The 16,603-nt window shown below is 58.8% G+C and overlaps 1 protein-coding gene across 1 annotated transcript; it reads left to right on the forward strand.

Moving 5' to 3' along the window:
• Positions 1-391: 391 nt before the first annotated feature.
• Positions 392-15,977, forward strand: LAD1 (ladinin 1). Its single transcript, XM_088016874.1, has 10 exons — positions 392-429; positions 9,361-9,498; positions 10,672-11,488; positions 12,010-12,114; positions 12,955-12,998; positions 14,562-14,634; positions 14,740-14,877; positions 15,221-15,307; positions 15,576-15,647; positions 15,957-15,977. Exons 1-10 carry the CDS (start codon positions 392-394, stop codon positions 15,975-15,977), a joined length of 1,533 nt encoding a protein of 510 aa, XP_087873000.1.
• Positions 15,978-16,603: the final 626 nt, after the last annotated feature.

Genomic DNA, 16,603 nt, shown 5'->3' on the forward strand with positions numbered 1-16,603 from the left:
GGCACCCCGGCCCCTGCGAGAGGAGGCGGCTCAGCGCCGAGCTGGTCGAACTGGTTCTGAGCAGGAAGTCCCCCGCCCTCGCTGCCGGCGGCCGATCTACCCCGCGCCGGCCTGGGCGTCCGTCGGTCCGTCCGGCGGCCGGTCGGACAGCTAGCCGGCGCTCGCGGGCGCGCGGTCGGGCCGGCCGGGGCGGAGATCAATGCGGCTTTGTGCGGGGCCGCCCACACCCCGGGGGCCGCTCGGGGCGGCGGGTGCGAGCGCGGCGGGCCGGGCGGGCTGAGATTAGCGGCCATGTGACCTTACCTGGGCCGGGCGGCGGGGGAGGGGCGCGCAGGTGAGGCGGCGGCCGCCGGGCCCTGCACGCGCACTCGGCGGCCGCGGGCTCGGCGGCATGGCTGTCAGCAGGAAGGACTGGTCCGCGCTGTCCAGGTGAGCGCCACGGCCGGCCCCGGGGAGCCGCACCGGGCTCTCCTCTCCCCGCCGCGGCGTCGGCCCCCTTCCCGTCCCCGGGAACCGGGCTCCGAGGCTGTCGGGCGGGGGTGTGGGGGGTGTGGGGGGTGTGGGGGTGGTGGGGGTGGTGGGGGTGGTGGCAGCCCCTGGGGCCAAAATGGGGGAGCTCTTAGGTGACAGGGCAGGGCGGGTGTTCTCGCTCCCCCACCGTTCCTTTCCTCCTCTCGGGGACTGAGGCCACACACAGGGTGCTTGGGGGAGGCTGGTCCCCGGCCTGGAGAGGCCCTCCCATGGCCCCCTGCGGGGTGGAGGGAACATTTGGGGGGACTGGGGAGGTGTTCAAGAGTTACCGCCAAGCCTCGTTCCGAGAGAGGCCTCCGCCGCTGCCATGTTTCTCTGGTAGAGACTAAGAGAGTGGGCCCCTGGGGAGGTATCCGTCACCCCCTCTTGGGGAAGAGGGTTGGGGACAGCACTCTCTCCCTGGAGGGCCAGAAGAACAGGGATCAGGGAATAGAGACCATTGGGCAACAGAGCCCCCTCCCACTAATGAGGCTCAAATTCAGAGTGTGGCATTTTGGGGTGGTGTCTGGGCTGGGCGACCTCAAGATAGTTGCTGTCCCCCTCTGTGCTTCAGTCTTTTTTTTTTTTTTTTTGTAGGCTGGTCTTTTAGAGGGTCAGGATACTGGGTGTCTTGTCCTTGCTTGCTGGACATCCTGTCAGGGTTAGATAAGCCTGGGATGTTGGAGGGTTGTCCTGGAGGCAGCACCCCTCGCTGTGGCTGGTGACCCTGGTGACTCCCGTTGGAGCTACCGGGCACCTCCCCTGAGAAGTGTTCAGACCAGCATCTTCATTTCTTCACCCCCCCCCACTCTCCCTGCCACCTCCCACCATCTTGCCCTTGAAGAAACAGGCCTGTGTAGTAGCTCGGAGCTGGATCCCTACTCCTTTGATCGCATAGGGTTAAGCCAAGTAGAAATTGTCCTTTTTGCCCTTCCCAGGTGGGCATTTGGACACTGAGGCCAAGGTTCTCTCTGCAGGGGCAGACCAGCACCCTCCCCAGGCCTTCCCCATTCAGGTGGCTTTCAGGCATTCTCCAGTGTTCTAGGATCTCCTTCGCCTCCCTCCAGAAGGGCTCTGCAGCTTCTCTCATGTCTCAGTCTCATCCTCCCCAGGGCTGGGGGCCCGCCTCCTCAGACCCTCAGGACCTCACATTGCTCTGAAGCACAGTTGCCTAGTAACCCCCCATGTGGCGGGGCCCAAGGGTTCTAGAGAGGCGGATAAGGTAAGCCCCGAGAATGGAAGGAACTCAGTGCTCCGCGAAAAGGAACCTAGGCTGCCCGGGAGGTTGGGCACACCCCAGGGAAGGTCTGTGCTGAGGGTGGCACTTGGGGGTCCAGACCTTGGACTCTGCAAGTGGGTCATTGTGCCTGGGGGTTGATGTGGGAGTGCCTTTGCTCCTAGGTGGGGGCATATCTGTGCCAGTGGATTTGTGCTTATATGGGTGTGTGCAGGTGTATGTGTGGGTGAGCGTGTTTATGGCCCATGTAGTATGGAGGTATCTGTGTGAGTAGTAGGTTCTTATGTTGCTGAGTTTGGGCTGTAGGAGTCTGAGTGTGTTTGGTGTGAATGTTTATTGAAGACCTCAGTATAGTGCATTGGGTGAAAAGTGCAAACCACACACTACGTCATCAGGAGCTCACCGACTGGTGGGATATATGTGATTTTGTGTCTGAGAGCATGCCTGGATATGTATAGGGTGTGTGTGTGGGGGGGTGGGGGGGTGGCTGGAGCACGAGAACTTTAAAAATGGGAGCAGGGTCTGGTCTTAGCTTGTCCCCTGCTCAGATGGACATGTGGCTGCAGGGGTGGGGCCGGGTTCCCAGGGGATGCCCAGGGTGAGTGCCAGGAACGCCCTGGGGAACCAGTCCTGCCACAGGAGCCCCTGGCCTGCCCTCCCTGCCAGCCCCAGCCCGCGCAGAGCCCCGTGGGCAGACCCAGCTGATACCAGCCGTCACTCTGATGAGGCGCCTGGAGCGGAGGTCCGCTCCCGCTCTGCTCCCCGGCTGAACAACAAGCCTCAGCGGGCAGGAGGGAAAGGGCTGTGAGTCACTGTCAACCTGTGATGAGGGTGTGACCGGTGTGGCTCCAGGCAGGGTCCAGGTGGGGAGCGGAGGGCCAGCCTGCCACCCATCCTTGGCGTGAAGTAGACCTTCAGATGCTCCAGCCCTGGGATGGGGGCGGTGGCGAGCTGGTTGGCAGGGTGCCCTGGTCAGTGGCCTTGTTCTTTCCTCCCGGGGCTGGCCAGGTGACGGGTGAGGCTGGGCTGGGCCTGTCTGCAGGGGGTGAGGGGTGGGTCTGAGGGTGCCTGGGACTGAGCTGCCAGTGGTTAATCATTTCCCTGCCTAGGCCTTGAGCAGCCCTCCCACCTCCCAGCACGGCTCGCCGTCCTCCCCTGATACCTCTCCCTAGCCCGTTAGGGCTGGAAGGGACTTTCGTGACTGCCCGTGGTAACCCCTCCTTGTGCACAAGGGCAGCCCGAGACCTGTCGTCCCTAGGGGTTGAAGACTGGCCCAAGGTCACAAGGCCAGTCAGAGCTGGGCCTCCCAGCTGTCTGTTCTTTCCTTCAAAGAGTTGCAAATCCTGCTCCTTGAGCCCAGGGTTCTACAGATGTTTCTGGGGCAGCCTTCTCACTCTTCCCCTACTTAACCAGAGCAGCTGAGCCCTGATCTGTTTTTTGAGCTTGTTTTGAGGTCTCCTGCAGGGAGGTTCTTCCTTAGATCTAACTTCTATCTGTTAAGCAGCTGAAAGCAACGGTGTGAGTGCAGTATTGGGGGAGGATAGTGGCCGTACATGGAGGCGAAGAGAGACGGATGTCCCCAAGTGAAGGGCAGGGGAGGTAGAGGAAAGGATTGTCGGGAAGGGGGGCATGGTGGGGCGGCTGCCTAGGGCCATGGCATCAGCTGGGGGAAGTGGCTGGGACTCCCAGATGGTGGGACCCCGGTTCCGTCCTGGGCCCGGCTGTGGTCAATGCGTTGGCCATGGGGATCCCCCAAAACCTCTGCTCTCCCAGGTTGCGCCATGAGCTCTGGCCTGCCCTGGGGTGGGGAATCCCACATGGTCGGAGGCCCTCTCAGGCTCCCCAGCTTCTTCCTCCGAACATACACTGATAGGCTGTCAAGAAGGTGGGGACTCACTCTGGCTTAGGGGCAGCCCTCCTCGGACCTCCTCTTCTGGCATCTGGTATTGTGGTTAAGGGAACAGGCTTTTGAGAAGCTGACCTAGCATGGAGTCTTATTTTTTTTTCTTTTGATTAATTGTGCTATCTTGGGAAAGTTACTAGCCCCAGTGACCTTCCATTTCCTCATCTGTGAAATGGGGATAACACAACCTTACCTCACGGGGTTGTTGTGAGCTTTAATGTCCATGTTCTTTGTAAAATACTAAGAATGGTGCCTGGCATTATAGTAAGCACTTAGGTGTTAGTACCCTCACTTCTTGATTCCTTTATTTATTGACTTATTATTATTTACCATATTCAACAGATATTTTGTGTGCTACTGAATGTTAAGCACCATTCTAACGCCCTTACTTATCATATATTTATTATGGTGGTTTCAACAGTTGCACCTGCTGAGGTCCCTCCTGGAGACTGACCCTTGCCCCCTACCCCCCAGTTCTATCCATTTCCTCATTTTATAAGCAAGAGTTATTGGCAATAACATTTCTTCCCCAGGGTGAGGTGGTGGTAAAGGTGGTGAAGGTGAAGTGATTCATGTTCTGCCAGGGGTTGAAGGCAGCCCCATGATTCCTGAGCAGCAGGGGAGTGACCAAGTCATCTTGGGGGACTGTGGGGTCATGGCATAAAGCTGGTGGACATTCAAGGACACCTGGGCCCCACCTCCTGCAGTTCCAGCCCTGAAGTCCCCTTAGGGCTAGGGCTGGCCTGGGGAGCAAGGGGGGTGAGTCATTTCCGGAGAGACAAGGCTCTGGCAGATCACACTCCATATATGGCCCCACTGGAGGATAAACAAATAAGCTGCTTCCCCCAGGGCTGAGAGGAGTGTGTGTGGGAACGGGGTTGCTCAGGACCGAGGAATCCTGGAGGCTCCAGCCCAGCCCAGCTGGGTGTGGTCAGGGGAGAGGAGCTCCTGGCTTTGTGGGGGCCCTTTCCCCAGTGTATGAATCCCTCAACTTCGGAGGGCAAGAACTGCTCCCAAACTGGACATAGGGGGAGGGAGTAAGTCCAGAGAAGGAGAGAGATGAAAACATGGCCTCAGATGAAAGCCAGCTGAAGCTGGCATTTCCAAGTCTGGTGGAGAAAGGCTCCAGTCAGAGGCCCATGGCCTTGACCACAGAATTTAAACATGATTCCCATAGGCCTTCACATGACCCCTGAGAGCTCTGTGTATTTGAAGATTAGTCATTCGTTCATTCACTCATTCACCACACATGAACTGAAGATCTCTCATGAGCCAACTTTAGCTGACAAGTGGTCAGGCATCAGAGCCTGGCTCGTAACAGATGGACAGATTGTCTTTGGGGAAGCTCAGAATTTGTACCCCCCTTCATGCTCGTCCTTGTCAAGACAGAGGTTTCGTGATTCCCCAGGGAGGAGGAGAGCCCTGACATCTGACAGTTGACAGTCACACTGGTTCATTCCACATTCATTGGCACCTGTGTGCCGGGCACCATAGTGGGTGCTAGAGATGAGAGACACCCTCTCCTGTGGTCTCTCCTCTCCCTGCAGGACAACATCTTCACACTTTGTTTTCAGACTTCTCATACCCTCTCCACTCTCCTTCATTTTCCCATTTTTAAAAAGAAAACAAAACTTGATGTGTGTCTGTTGTATAGGAACTCTACCTCAATTACAAAACCATTCCTTGAGTCCATTCTGCTCTAGCTACTGTCCCAGTTTATTTGCTTTTCTTCTGAGGAAGACTTCTCCAAAGAGTTGCTGGTCTTCACCGGTTCCTCGTTCTTGATTCCCATTCTCCCCTTGGCGAGTCTGGCTTGACTCTGGGACCAGCACCTCTGCTCACTACTCTGTGCTGGTCTCCCCCCACCAGTGGCCTTGGACAGGACCTCGTTCCTGCCTCCAGGTTCACACTCCGCCCTGACTTTCCTCTGATCTCCCTGGCTCAGGGCCTTGGTCTCCTTTGCACTGGTGTCTTCGCCTCACCCTCAATAGCCGGAAACGGAACTTTTCCTTCCCCTACCCCCCACTGCCGGCCACCATCTCCCCAAACTCCCCTCCCCCCATCTTTCCCATCTTATTAACAGCACCAGGAATTGCTCAGGCCAAAAATCTAGGAGTTTTCCTTCTTTCTTCTCTTTTCTCTGCCTTCATTCCCATCCAGCCCATCTGCCCTTGGCTCTGTCTTCAAGATGTGTTCCCAGTCCATCCCTCTTTCCTTCTCTCTGTCACCACCACAGTTCAGGCCAGCATGGCTCTCGCCTGGGCCATGGCAGGAGTCTCCTGATGGGGGCCCCATCTCCCCCTCCCCATGCCACCCTCAATTCTTCTTCCTTCAGTGGTCAGAGAGATTAAATAATAATAGTAACAAATTAGGGCGCCTGGGTGGCTCAGTTGGTTAAGCGACTGCCTTCGGATCAGGTCATGATCCTGGAGTCCCGGGATCGAGTCCCGCATCGGGCTCCCTGCTCGGCAGTGAGTTTGCTTCTCCCTTGGACCCTCCCCCCTCTCATGCTCTCTCTCTATCTCATTCTCTCTCTCAAATAAATAAATAAAATCTTTAAAAAAATAATAGTAACAAATTTTATCATGTCACTCCTCTATGTAAAACTATCCAGTGGCTCTCCAGCATACTTGAATAAAACCCACATTCTTTCCCTGGTCCATGAGGCCCTTTTCTCTGGCCTCTCCTCCCTGTCCTAGCTCCCTGTGGGCCACGCTGTGGCTCCAGCCCCCCCCCCCCCCCCCCCGCTTCCTCTGAACGCCCAGCCGTCACACCTGGGGCTTTACACTTGCGGTGTTCTCCTCCTGGGACACCCTGCCACCAGATCCGGGCCCCTCCTCAGCTCTCGGAGAGGCCTCCCCTCCCGGTCACCTTCTCTCACATTACCCCTTACCTGGTTCTGTTGTCCTCGGGTCACTTCCTGACATCGTTTTGTTCGTGCACTCATTTCCTGGCTCGCTGACCACACCCCCCCACCCCCTGCACTATGCACTCCTCCCCTGCTGCATCCCAATGCCTGGGACTGTGTCTGGCACGCAGTCGGTGTTCAAAAAATATTTGTTTGGTGAATGTTGGATCAACATGATGTTGGGCTTAGAAAAACAGATTGGAGCCATTGTGTGGCTCATCTTCCTCATTTTAGGAAGGAAAACTGGCGAAGAGGAAAGACAGGGATGTACACAAGGGCAGGGGGAGTAGACTGCCTTACGAGAGGCTGCCTGGAGAATCTTTCCTTGGAGGCTCCATAAATGCATTTCATATGTAATTCTGTTTGTAAAATCCGTGGGTTTGCATGATTATTTTTTTCCAGAAACATGTCTTTTCCTTAAATTGAGGCTTGGTTGCATGGTGTTACCCTGCAGGAGGGGAAGAGGCCCAGGAGGAATGGGGCTGGGCCACAGGACGGGCTGGGAGAGCAGGTTTGACACCTGACGGTGGCAGAGGGATGGCCTTACAGTAACTCTGGGATGGAAGAAGAGACTTTTTCCAGACTCAGTTCCTATCTGTAGGGCCCTAGGTAGTACTGGGAGAGTCATAGGAAGGCTCCAGAGAGGGCTCACTCTGCTGCCTTACGGTGTGCTATTTCCAGCCCAAACTTTCTCCCAGGGCGCTGGTGAAGCACATCCTTCTGTCCCAACAAACCTCCTCTGTCTGACCTCAGGCTTGCCCAGGCCCTCCCTTCTGCCTGGCCTACCAGTTTCTCCCCAGCCCCCTGTCCCCTCTGTTGAAATCCTGTTCACCCGCGGAGACGCAGCCAGGGTCAGTCTCATCCGTGAGCCTTTCTTGATAATCTTGCCTTACAGTAACCATTCTCTCTCCTGCAGAGCAGTTTCTGTGCTTTGGTTGGGGGAGTTACTGGTGGACATGCTTCTCTTTCCCACTAGATAGAGGTATCTTTAGGGTAGGGATCCGGCTTCTTCTATGAATCCTCCAGTTCCTGACTTGCTGGTCCATTGCAGTTGCTTAGCAATGATGTATCTGCTCTTTGGTTGGGATGGAAGGGTGGGTGGATGGAAGGTGGGGAGGGCTGGCAGCGAGGTGGGTGGGAGGGTGAAAGGGCAGGTAGCTAAAGACGATTGATGGGGGGCACCCGGGTGGCTCAGCTGGTTGAGCGTCGGACTCTTGGTTTTGGCTCAGGTCATGATCTCAGGGTCCTGGGATCGAGCCCTGAGTCAGGCTCCACGCTCAGTGTAGAGTCTGCTTGTCTCTCTCCCGATGTGGGGCTCCCATCCCAGGACCCTGGGATCATGACCTGAGCTGAAGGCAGATGCTTAACCGATTGAGCCACCCAGGTGCCTCTAAAATTGTCAGTTCCTATAGACGACATACTAAGAAAGCAAAGAGAAACAGGTGATGAATTTTAATACTATATCTCATTTCCCCAGTATGTCCAAAATATTATCATTTCAACATGTAACCAAGATGCAGATTATTAATGAGATATTTTGCAGTCTGTTTTTCGTTATCAGGTCTTGGGGATACATGTGTATCTTACAGCACGTCCCAGTTCAGCTCAGCCCTGGTTCCAGTGTGGTTGCCCATACACAGCCCAGGCCTAGAGGGTGTTTGCTCTCTTTCCCCAGCCCCACAGGGGTTTGGCTGTGGGGGATGGGGATGCAGGGATGCAGGGATCTGGCCTGGGCTGCACTGACCCTCTCTCCCCCGTCCCCCCCAGCCTGCACTGACCCTCTCCGTCCCCCCCCAGCCTGCACTGACCCTCTCTCCCCTGTCCCCCCGCCGCAGCCTGCACTGACCCTCTCCCCCGTCCCCCCGCAGCCTGCACTGACCCTCTCTCCCCCGTCCCCCCCCAGCCTGCACTGACCCTCTCCCCCGTCCCCCCGCAGCCTGCACTGACCCTCTCCCCCGTCCCCCCGCAGCCTGCACTGACCCTCTCTCCCCCGTCCCCCCCAGCCTGCACTGACCCTCTCTCCCCTGTCCCCCCCCCGCAGCCTGCACTGACCCTCTCCCCCGTCCCCCCCAGCCTGCACTGACCCTCTCTCCCCGTCCCCCCCAGCCTGCACTGACCCTCTCTCCCCTGTCCCCCCCCCGCAGCCTGCACTGACCCTCTCTCCCCTGTCCCCCCCCGCAGCCTGCACTGACCCTCTCCCCCGTCCCCCCCCAGCCTGCACTGACCCTCTCTCCCCCGTCCCCCCCAGCCTGCACTGACCCTCTCTCCCCTGTCCCCCCCCCGCAGCCTGCACTGACCCTCTCCCCCGTCCCCCCCAGCCTGCACTGACCCTCTCTCCCCCGTCCCCCCCCAGCCTGCACTGACCCTCTCTCCCCCGTCCCCCCCAGCCTGCACTGACCCTCTCTCCCCTGTCCCCCCCCGCAGCCTGCACTGACCCTCTCTCCCCTGTCCCCCCCCCAGCCTGCACTGATCCTCTCTCCCCCGTCCCCCCGCAGCCTGCACTGACCCTCTCTCCCCCGTCCCCCCCAGCCTGCACTGACCCTCTCCCCCGTCCCCCCCAGCCTGCGCTGACCCTCTCTCCCCCGTCCCCCCCAGCCTGCACTGACCCTCTCCCCCGTCCCCCCCAGCCTGCGCTGACCCTCTCTCCCCCGTCCCCCCCAGCCTGCACTGACCCTCTCCCCGGTCCCCCCCCAGCCTGCACTGACCCTCTCCCCGCCCCCCCAGCCTGCACTGACCCTCTCTCCCCTGTCCCCCCCCCCCCCGCAGCCTGCACTGACCCTCTCTCCCCTGTCCCTCCCGCAGCCTGGCCAGGCAGTGGACTCTAGAGGATGAGGAGGAGCAGGAACGTGAGCGCCGGCGGCGGCACCGAAATCTGAGCTCCACCACGGACGACGAGGCTCCCAAGCTCGCCCAGAATGGAGACGCACCGGCTGCCCAGAGGTGCTCGGGTCAGGGTGGGGGGACGGGGCACCATTTCCCTCTCCCAGGTGACCGGGATGGACTTAGCTGCCCCAGACAGACAGCGTACGACAGGTTTGGCCTGCCTAGCCAATGTGATGGTCTGAAGATAAGCTTCCAGCTCCTCACCCTCCCTAGACTCTCGTCCACACACCAGTCCCCAACCTCTTCGGAAGCAGAACACGGGCGACTTGCTGAGATCACTTACCCAGGGAGTGGCAGGGCCAGACTTCTCGTCCAGATCTCTCAGTGTCTGGCTTCACCCTTTCCATAGCCCACGCTGCCTCCCTGTCCCCCTGACTCTCCGTGATTCACTCCTGGGGGGAGGGACACGGGGGCTACTCTCGCCGCCTAGATTTTAGGGCTATGAAGGAAAGCAGGTCCCCCGTGTGCCAGGGCGGTGGTGGGCACTCACAGGGAAGGAGTCTCATTTCACCCAACAAACCTGGTTTGCAGATTGGGAAGCTGAGGCGCAGACAGCGATTAACTTGCCTCAAAGCACACGGAGGGCAGGGGGTGAGGGAGGAAAAGAATCTCCTTTGGCTGGAGGCCAAGTGCTACAGGTTTTGGAGAGTCTCCTCATGTTACTCTTGTTCCCTTGGGCCTCCCCGGGGGGGAAGGGACAACTCAGTGTGTGACCTGGGCCGTGGCTGCCACGTGACTCACAGGAGTGCAGGGTGGCCTGTGGGAAGCTCTGGGTTCTACTCCCAGTTCCACTGTGCATTGTCTGGGTGACCTTTGACACATCCCTGAGCGTCTCTGGTCTTGATCTAAGCTCTGAGGGGCAAAGACTGCATTTATTCCTTTTGCCCTCCAACGCCCAGCATGGGGCCGGGCACCTATAAAGTAGCTGTTCAGTGTTTGTTGACTGGGTCTGAACATGGCATAGTTGGTCCTTAGAGAGGTTTATCAACTTTTTAAAAGCATGGAGTGCTTTGTTCAGATGATTTCCTGAAAACCCATATGTAAAGCAGGTAAAAGCGATCCTTATTTAAGTGATAGTTGGGGGGTGGGATAGGCCAGTGCTCTACTTCCTCACCCCCTCCCTGGCAGCCCCAGAAGCTTCTCCACTGGATCAGTTCGCCCCAGGGTCTCTCCCACCTCTGATAGCCCCTGATTCTTATTTCCCACCCCATCTTCCATCTTCTGGCCTAGACTGCTGAGCGTGGAGGAAGCAGAGGTGCCCAAGCCACGAACCTCAGCCTCTAAAGATGAGGAGGATGACACCCAGGCCATACTCAGGACCCGGCGGGAGCGGAGGCAGAGGCGGCAGATAGTGGAGGCTGCACAGGCCCCCAGCCCGCCGGGGGCACAGGAGCCAAAGCACAGCTCTGGCCCAGGGCAGGCCAAGCAGCAGCCCCTCGTGCCCAAGAAGGACGGGGAGCTGCCACCTCGCCGGAGACTGAGCCGGGAGCGGCGGGGCCCCTGGGCCAGGGAGGAAGAGAGCTTGGCGGGCCGTGAATCCGAAGGCGGGAAGAAGGAGGTCTCAGAGAAGCCGGCAGTCTCGGAGAAGCCCCCCGTCCTGGGGAAGACATTAGTACTTGGGAAGAGACTGGTCTCGGAGGAAACCTCCATCTCAGAGAAGGCTCTGGGCCCTGAGAAAACATCTGTGTCAGAGAAGAAGTCAATTCTAGAAAAAACAAGTGTGTGGGAGAAGCCGCCGGCCCCAGGGAAGACTTCAGACATGGAAAGGAGAATAGTTTCTGAGAAAGCATCGCTCTTTGAGAAGTCTCTGGTGTCAGAGAAGACCCAGGCCACCGAGACAAAGCTAGCCCCAAGGAGGGCGGCCGCCTCAGGGCAGCCCCAGGCAGGGGGGCAGCCGGCCTCGGGGGGAAGCCACCTGCCCCCCACCACAGGGCAGAAGGGAAGGGCCCTCCCCGAGGAGAGCCCACCATCCTCAGCCAAGCTGGGAGAGCAGGGGTCGCCGGACCCTCCGACTGTGGCTTCCCGCCTCCCGCCCATCACATTCCAGGTCGGCAGTGCCCCTGCCCCTCCCAACCCTGCACATGCCCCTTTCGTCCTGCCCCAGGTGGTCTCTGGCTTCCTCACTGTTTCCTGTCCTCTCGCCATGAGGCTGGCTTGGGCCGTTTCCTCTCCCTCTACCTGCTTCTAGTCTCTGTCAGAACAGACACCAAAGCAGGGGCCAGCCGAAAAGGGCATCAGCTGTGTGACAGAGAGCACAGCTACCCTGCACCCCATCCTCATCCAGGGTCTGGATTTCAGGACACCAGCAGCCTTTTGGGAAGCCGCAGGTCCTTCCAGAAGTTCTGCTGGAAAGCTCTGTCTGGTGGCCCGGCCCCACAGAACTGTGTCCACCATCCCCACAGCAGAGGCGGAGAGGCGGGAGGCCCCAGAGGAAGGCATAGGACTGTTTTCTCCACCCCCCCCTTCCTCCTGCAGCTCCTGGGATGAGCCGGGCCACATGGGGTCCCCATGGCGGCTTGGGCTTTGGGCTTCCCAGACCTCCTGTGTGACACTCCCCACTCCATCCAGGTGAAAATCCCCAGCAAGGAGGAAGAGGTAGACACACCCTCGCCCACCCAGACCACCTACAGCAGCTCCCTCAAACGCTCCAGCCCCAGGACCATCTCCTTTCGGGTGAGAGCCCAGGGCACCTTTTGTCTCCAGTCCACTGGAGGGCAAGCCGGGGAATTCAGCATTTATTACAGCATGAGGGCCTTAGGTTAGATATCAAGTGGATTCTTTGGCTTGAGAGGGGTTTTGGATTCCCGCGGGTGGCCAAGAGCCGATGACTTGGATTAACTGAAGGAGAGCAGGTTAATGACCCAGCAGGTGGGTGTGGATGAGATTGAGCAGCCCCACCTAGTGGGCAGGGCCGGAGCTGCAGGAAGAGGGCACCGGGCGGGTTCAGTGGCAGGGGCCCCACACCTGCCTTCATCAGTTCCTGATCTCACCCAGGAGGCTGGCACAGGGGGAAGGGTAGGGGCTGAGAGCAGTGGGGCTCTTCCTAGAGCTCCGTGCTCTGCCTCTGCTCCGGTAGTACAAGTTGCGTGGACTGGAGACTCTCATCTCACCTTCTGGTATTTACTCAGTTCCTTGGTTCGCTGGGTGGTTCATTCATTTTTGACTGACTGTGCTTTGTGCCCCTGATGTGTGCCAGGCCCTGGGGAGGAAGCTGGAGGCCTGGTGTTGATCAGGGCTGGTCCCTGCCTGGCAGGGCTCATGGGCAGTAGGGAGGTAGACAGGAAAATAGATGGTTGAGGTGGGGGGTGGGGCACAGGAGGGGCTTTTGACCCAGCCTGGTGGGTGGGGGCAGGTGTCTCCCAGACAAGAAGAAGGCCTTTAATGGAGGTTTGGTTGGGCGTTGGAGGAGGAGGAGGAGGAGGAGGAATATTCAGAGAGGTGAGCCCTTACCTTGTGGAAGGCCCTGGCCTCCTTGGGACTCTCACTCATCAGAGCCTTTCCTTCTTGTTTCAGATGAGCCCCAGGAAAGACAACTCAGAAACAACCTTAACCCGCAGGTCAGGGGCCTGGAGGCTCTGGCTTTGTCTCATCTGGTCACATTCAGCCTACGTGTGTTGAGCGCCTGCCGTGTGTACTCCCAGGCGGGGCCGCAGGGCACCTGAGGGGAAGGTGCTGTCCTGGGCCAGGGCTCCAGGTCCTGCAGGGACACTGGACTGACACGAGGGTTGGAGGCCCAGGGAGATGGAACAGGGAGGGAAGGGAGAGCTTCCTGGAGGAGGCAGGGCTTGGGTGGGGCTCTGAAGGTAGAAGAAATTGGGGTGGAGAGGAGGAGGGCCTCTTAGGAGGACTATGAAGAGTACAGGGAAGGAGAAGCCTCTGCTTTAGCAGGCCTGATGATGGGCCTGGGAATCCACATGTTCCATGAGCATCCCCGTGCCCCATAATTTTGATGCAAGTAGTTTAAGGACTGTGTTTTTTTTTTTTTTTTTTTAAGATTTTATTTATCTACTTGACAAAGACACAGCGAGAGAGGGAACACAAGCAGGGGGAATGGGAGAGGGAGAAGCAGGCTCCCCGCTGAGCAGGGAGCCCGTCGCGGGGCTCAGTCCCAGGACTCTGGGATCATGACCTGAGCCAAAGGCAGACGCTTAACAACTGAGCCACCCAGGCGCCCCAGGACTGTGTTTTGAAAGAAAGAAACTGAAATGGGGTCTGAAAAGCAGTTGTGCTTATGTATTAGGAATTTCATGCACTCGTGCTGTGTCCATCTGCCCCTACGCATTTGTGGAGGCCGGCTGTCCTGGGCTAGGCCTGGGGTGACGGTGGCGGCAAGGGGGCCCACAGGTGAATGAGATATGGCTGCTACTCTCCAGCATCTCACGTGGGCCAGTAAACATGCAAGAGCCCCTCAGCAGGGAGGTGCAGGGACAGGAACATGGCCCCAGAGTGGCAACAACAGCCCAGCCTGCGGGAGCCAGAGGATATGTCACAGAGCAATTGACTTCTGGGTGGGACTTGAAATAGAGGGCCCAGCAACAAGTAAAGGCACAGAGGGTGAAAAGCGTGAGGTATCCGGTTAACTGGCGCATAAGCATGTGGAGAAAGGGGTTGGGGCATCGGGGGGACGCTGGTGTCAGGAGGGGAGGCAGGGACCAGACCGTGAGAGCCTTGTATGCTCTACCGGGGAGTTTGGTCCCTGCCCCGTGGCCTGAGAGGCTCGAGCTAGAAGGACAGCGTGGGCTTTGTTTGGGGTGGGAGCGGTGGCGGCAGGAGGGGGAGAGCTTGGGGTGGCAGGCCGAGGGAGCAAGAGGCAGGTGACTGCGGTGGTGGGGAAGGTGGGGGCGGGGGAGATTCAGGAGACTTGTGAGGTGTGAGGTGGAAGTGACAAGACGGGGGAGGAATGGCGGATATTTCTGATCTTGGGGGTGTCCTGCTGAGTGGGATGTTTCTAGGGAGGTGAGGAAGGTCCCTGGACTTCTCTAGTCGATTTTCACCTTGGCCAAGCCATTAGAGTCTCGTTCGGTGAGGGAGGCCGTCTTCTCTTTGTCCAGAGGGTGGGTGGGCACTACTCAGGCTCCGGGCGGGCTGAGGGCAGAGGTCTCACCTGGTTTGTCCTGCAGCGCCAGCATGCGGCTCCCGGCTGGCACGGTCAAGTTAGGGGAGAAGCTGGAGAGATACCACACGGCTGTCCAGGTGGGCAGGGCTCCTGCGGAGGGGCCTCGGTACCTGACTGGCTTGGTGGGTGTGGCCTGGGCGCCTCACCCCTGTGGGTCAGCCATTTGTGTTCTCTGTTTCCAGAGATCAGAATCAGTCAAGTCTCCTGGCTCCTCCCGCACCGAGTTCTTTGTGGCTCCCGTGGGCGTAGCCAGCAAGCGCCACCTCTTTGAGAAGGAGCTGGTAGGCCAGAGCCGAGCAGAACCGGCCTCCAGCCGGAAGGTGAGGGGCTCAGGCCCATCTGGATGTTTAGGCTGATTAGGCCTGAGGCCTCCAAAGGCAGAACCGGACCCTGGCCATACTAGAAATCTCCGTGTTTTCATGTGTCCATTTAGGCAGAACCTGCCATTGACTCGAGTTGCCACGCACGGGCCCATCTCCTTAGCTGTGCACAGTACTCCCTGGGGGGGTGGGGCTGGGTTGGGGGCCTTCCCGGGTATATGTGGCACGTGCTGAGTGGATATGGGAGCAAGGTAGAATCGTGTCCTTGTGCCAGGGCCCTTTCTAAAGACACCATGCTGTTACCAGCAGCTCCAAGCCCTGAGATGCAAGCCTTTCTTTTCAGGAGAACTTGAGGCTTTCAGGGGTTGTGACATCAAGGCTCAACCTGTGGATCAGCAGGACCCAGGAGTCTGGAGATCAGGACCCGCAGGTATGTTGTCTCTCCCTGAGATCTCATGCTATGGGCCTTTCATGGTGGAGTGACCTGGGTCAGAGGGGGGTCAGCCCTGAGGGAAATGGAGATGTGCCTGGAGCGGAGACCATGTGGAGTAGGGAGGCCTAAGTCTATCACCAGGACGCAGAAGAGAGGAGGAATGGGTCTGGGGTCTTCCCTCTCAGGAAGGGGAGGGGCCTGGGGAATCCCAAGCCCCCTCTGCAGTGTGCCTTACTCTGCCCTAACCCCCCATGTCTCCAACCAGGAGGTGCAGAAAGAGTCAGCAGCCACCAAGAGGACCCAGTGGGGAAAGAAAGACTCCTCCCTGGATGTAGAGGTGAGGGGCAGAGAGGGGCTGGCCCTGGGGAGATCCCGCCCCTGCCCCCACCCCCACCTCTCCAACTGCATAGTCCCAGTACCTGGAATGTCACGGTTCTGCTCTCAGGCTGGTTTGACCCAACCTCGAGAACACTGGTTGAACCCCTGAGCTGGCTTCTCTGTGCCCGCAGCTCTGCAAAGCCCCTTCACCAAGCAGGTTTGGGGTTTCTGACCACTGTGGGTGTGGGCCTTGGGCCAAGGGTTGCCTTCCTGTCCACAGACCCCCTTTCCCTCTCAGCCCTAGGAGCCTCCTTGTCTTTTCTGACAGACCTCTGCCCCACAGGTGTGACGAGCCCTGCCAGGATGGACCTGCAAGTCTGCATCTCAGGGGCCCTCCCTCAGGCTAGGCCCTGCCACCAGCAGCATCCCTGTCTCTCAACCCTGCTCCCTCTCTGCCTCTGGACCTGGAGCCAGGAGTGTCAGGGAGACTCAGCCACCTCCTTCCCAGTCTAGCGTCTGGGGGCGGGTGTGCCCCGGCCCCTTCTCGTCCCACTGCAGGCACAGCGGGGGTGCAGCACCAGCTCTCATCAGCACCGTGTGGCCTCCATGTCCTGTCTGGAGGTGGCTTCCGGGCCCTGCTCACGTCCAGGGGCAGGGCGGTGCTGTCTCTGGAGAACTCCAAGATTCCCCCTGGAGTGTGCCTCCATGTGCCTGTGATGTCTCTCCCTCACTGAGGCCTGGAGCCACACACTTCAGTCCCTGGGGCCTGCCTTCAGCTTGCTGAGGCCCATCGGGCCAGATTGTCCAGGCGCTGCCCTGCGTCTTCCGTGTGCCCTGTCTCCCTGCTTCCTTTGCCTCTCGCTTCCTTGGCCTGCTGCTCGGCCAGGAGCTCGGTGCCATTTTGTGCACCCCTTCACCCTCTTTCTGAAAAAGCTGTTCTCAGGAAAGAGCTGATAAACTCATTCACTCTCAGGT

The sequence above is a fragment of the Eumetopias jubatus genome, unplaced genomic scaffold, assembly GCF_037043125.1.
Source record: "Eumetopias jubatus isolate StellerSeaLion01/CBP00866 unplaced genomic scaffold, mEumJub1_p1.0 scaffold_12, whole genome shotgun sequence".
In the NCBI taxonomy this organism is placed as follows: Eukaryota; Metazoa; Chordata; class Mammalia; order Carnivora; family Otariidae; genus Eumetopias; species Eumetopias jubatus.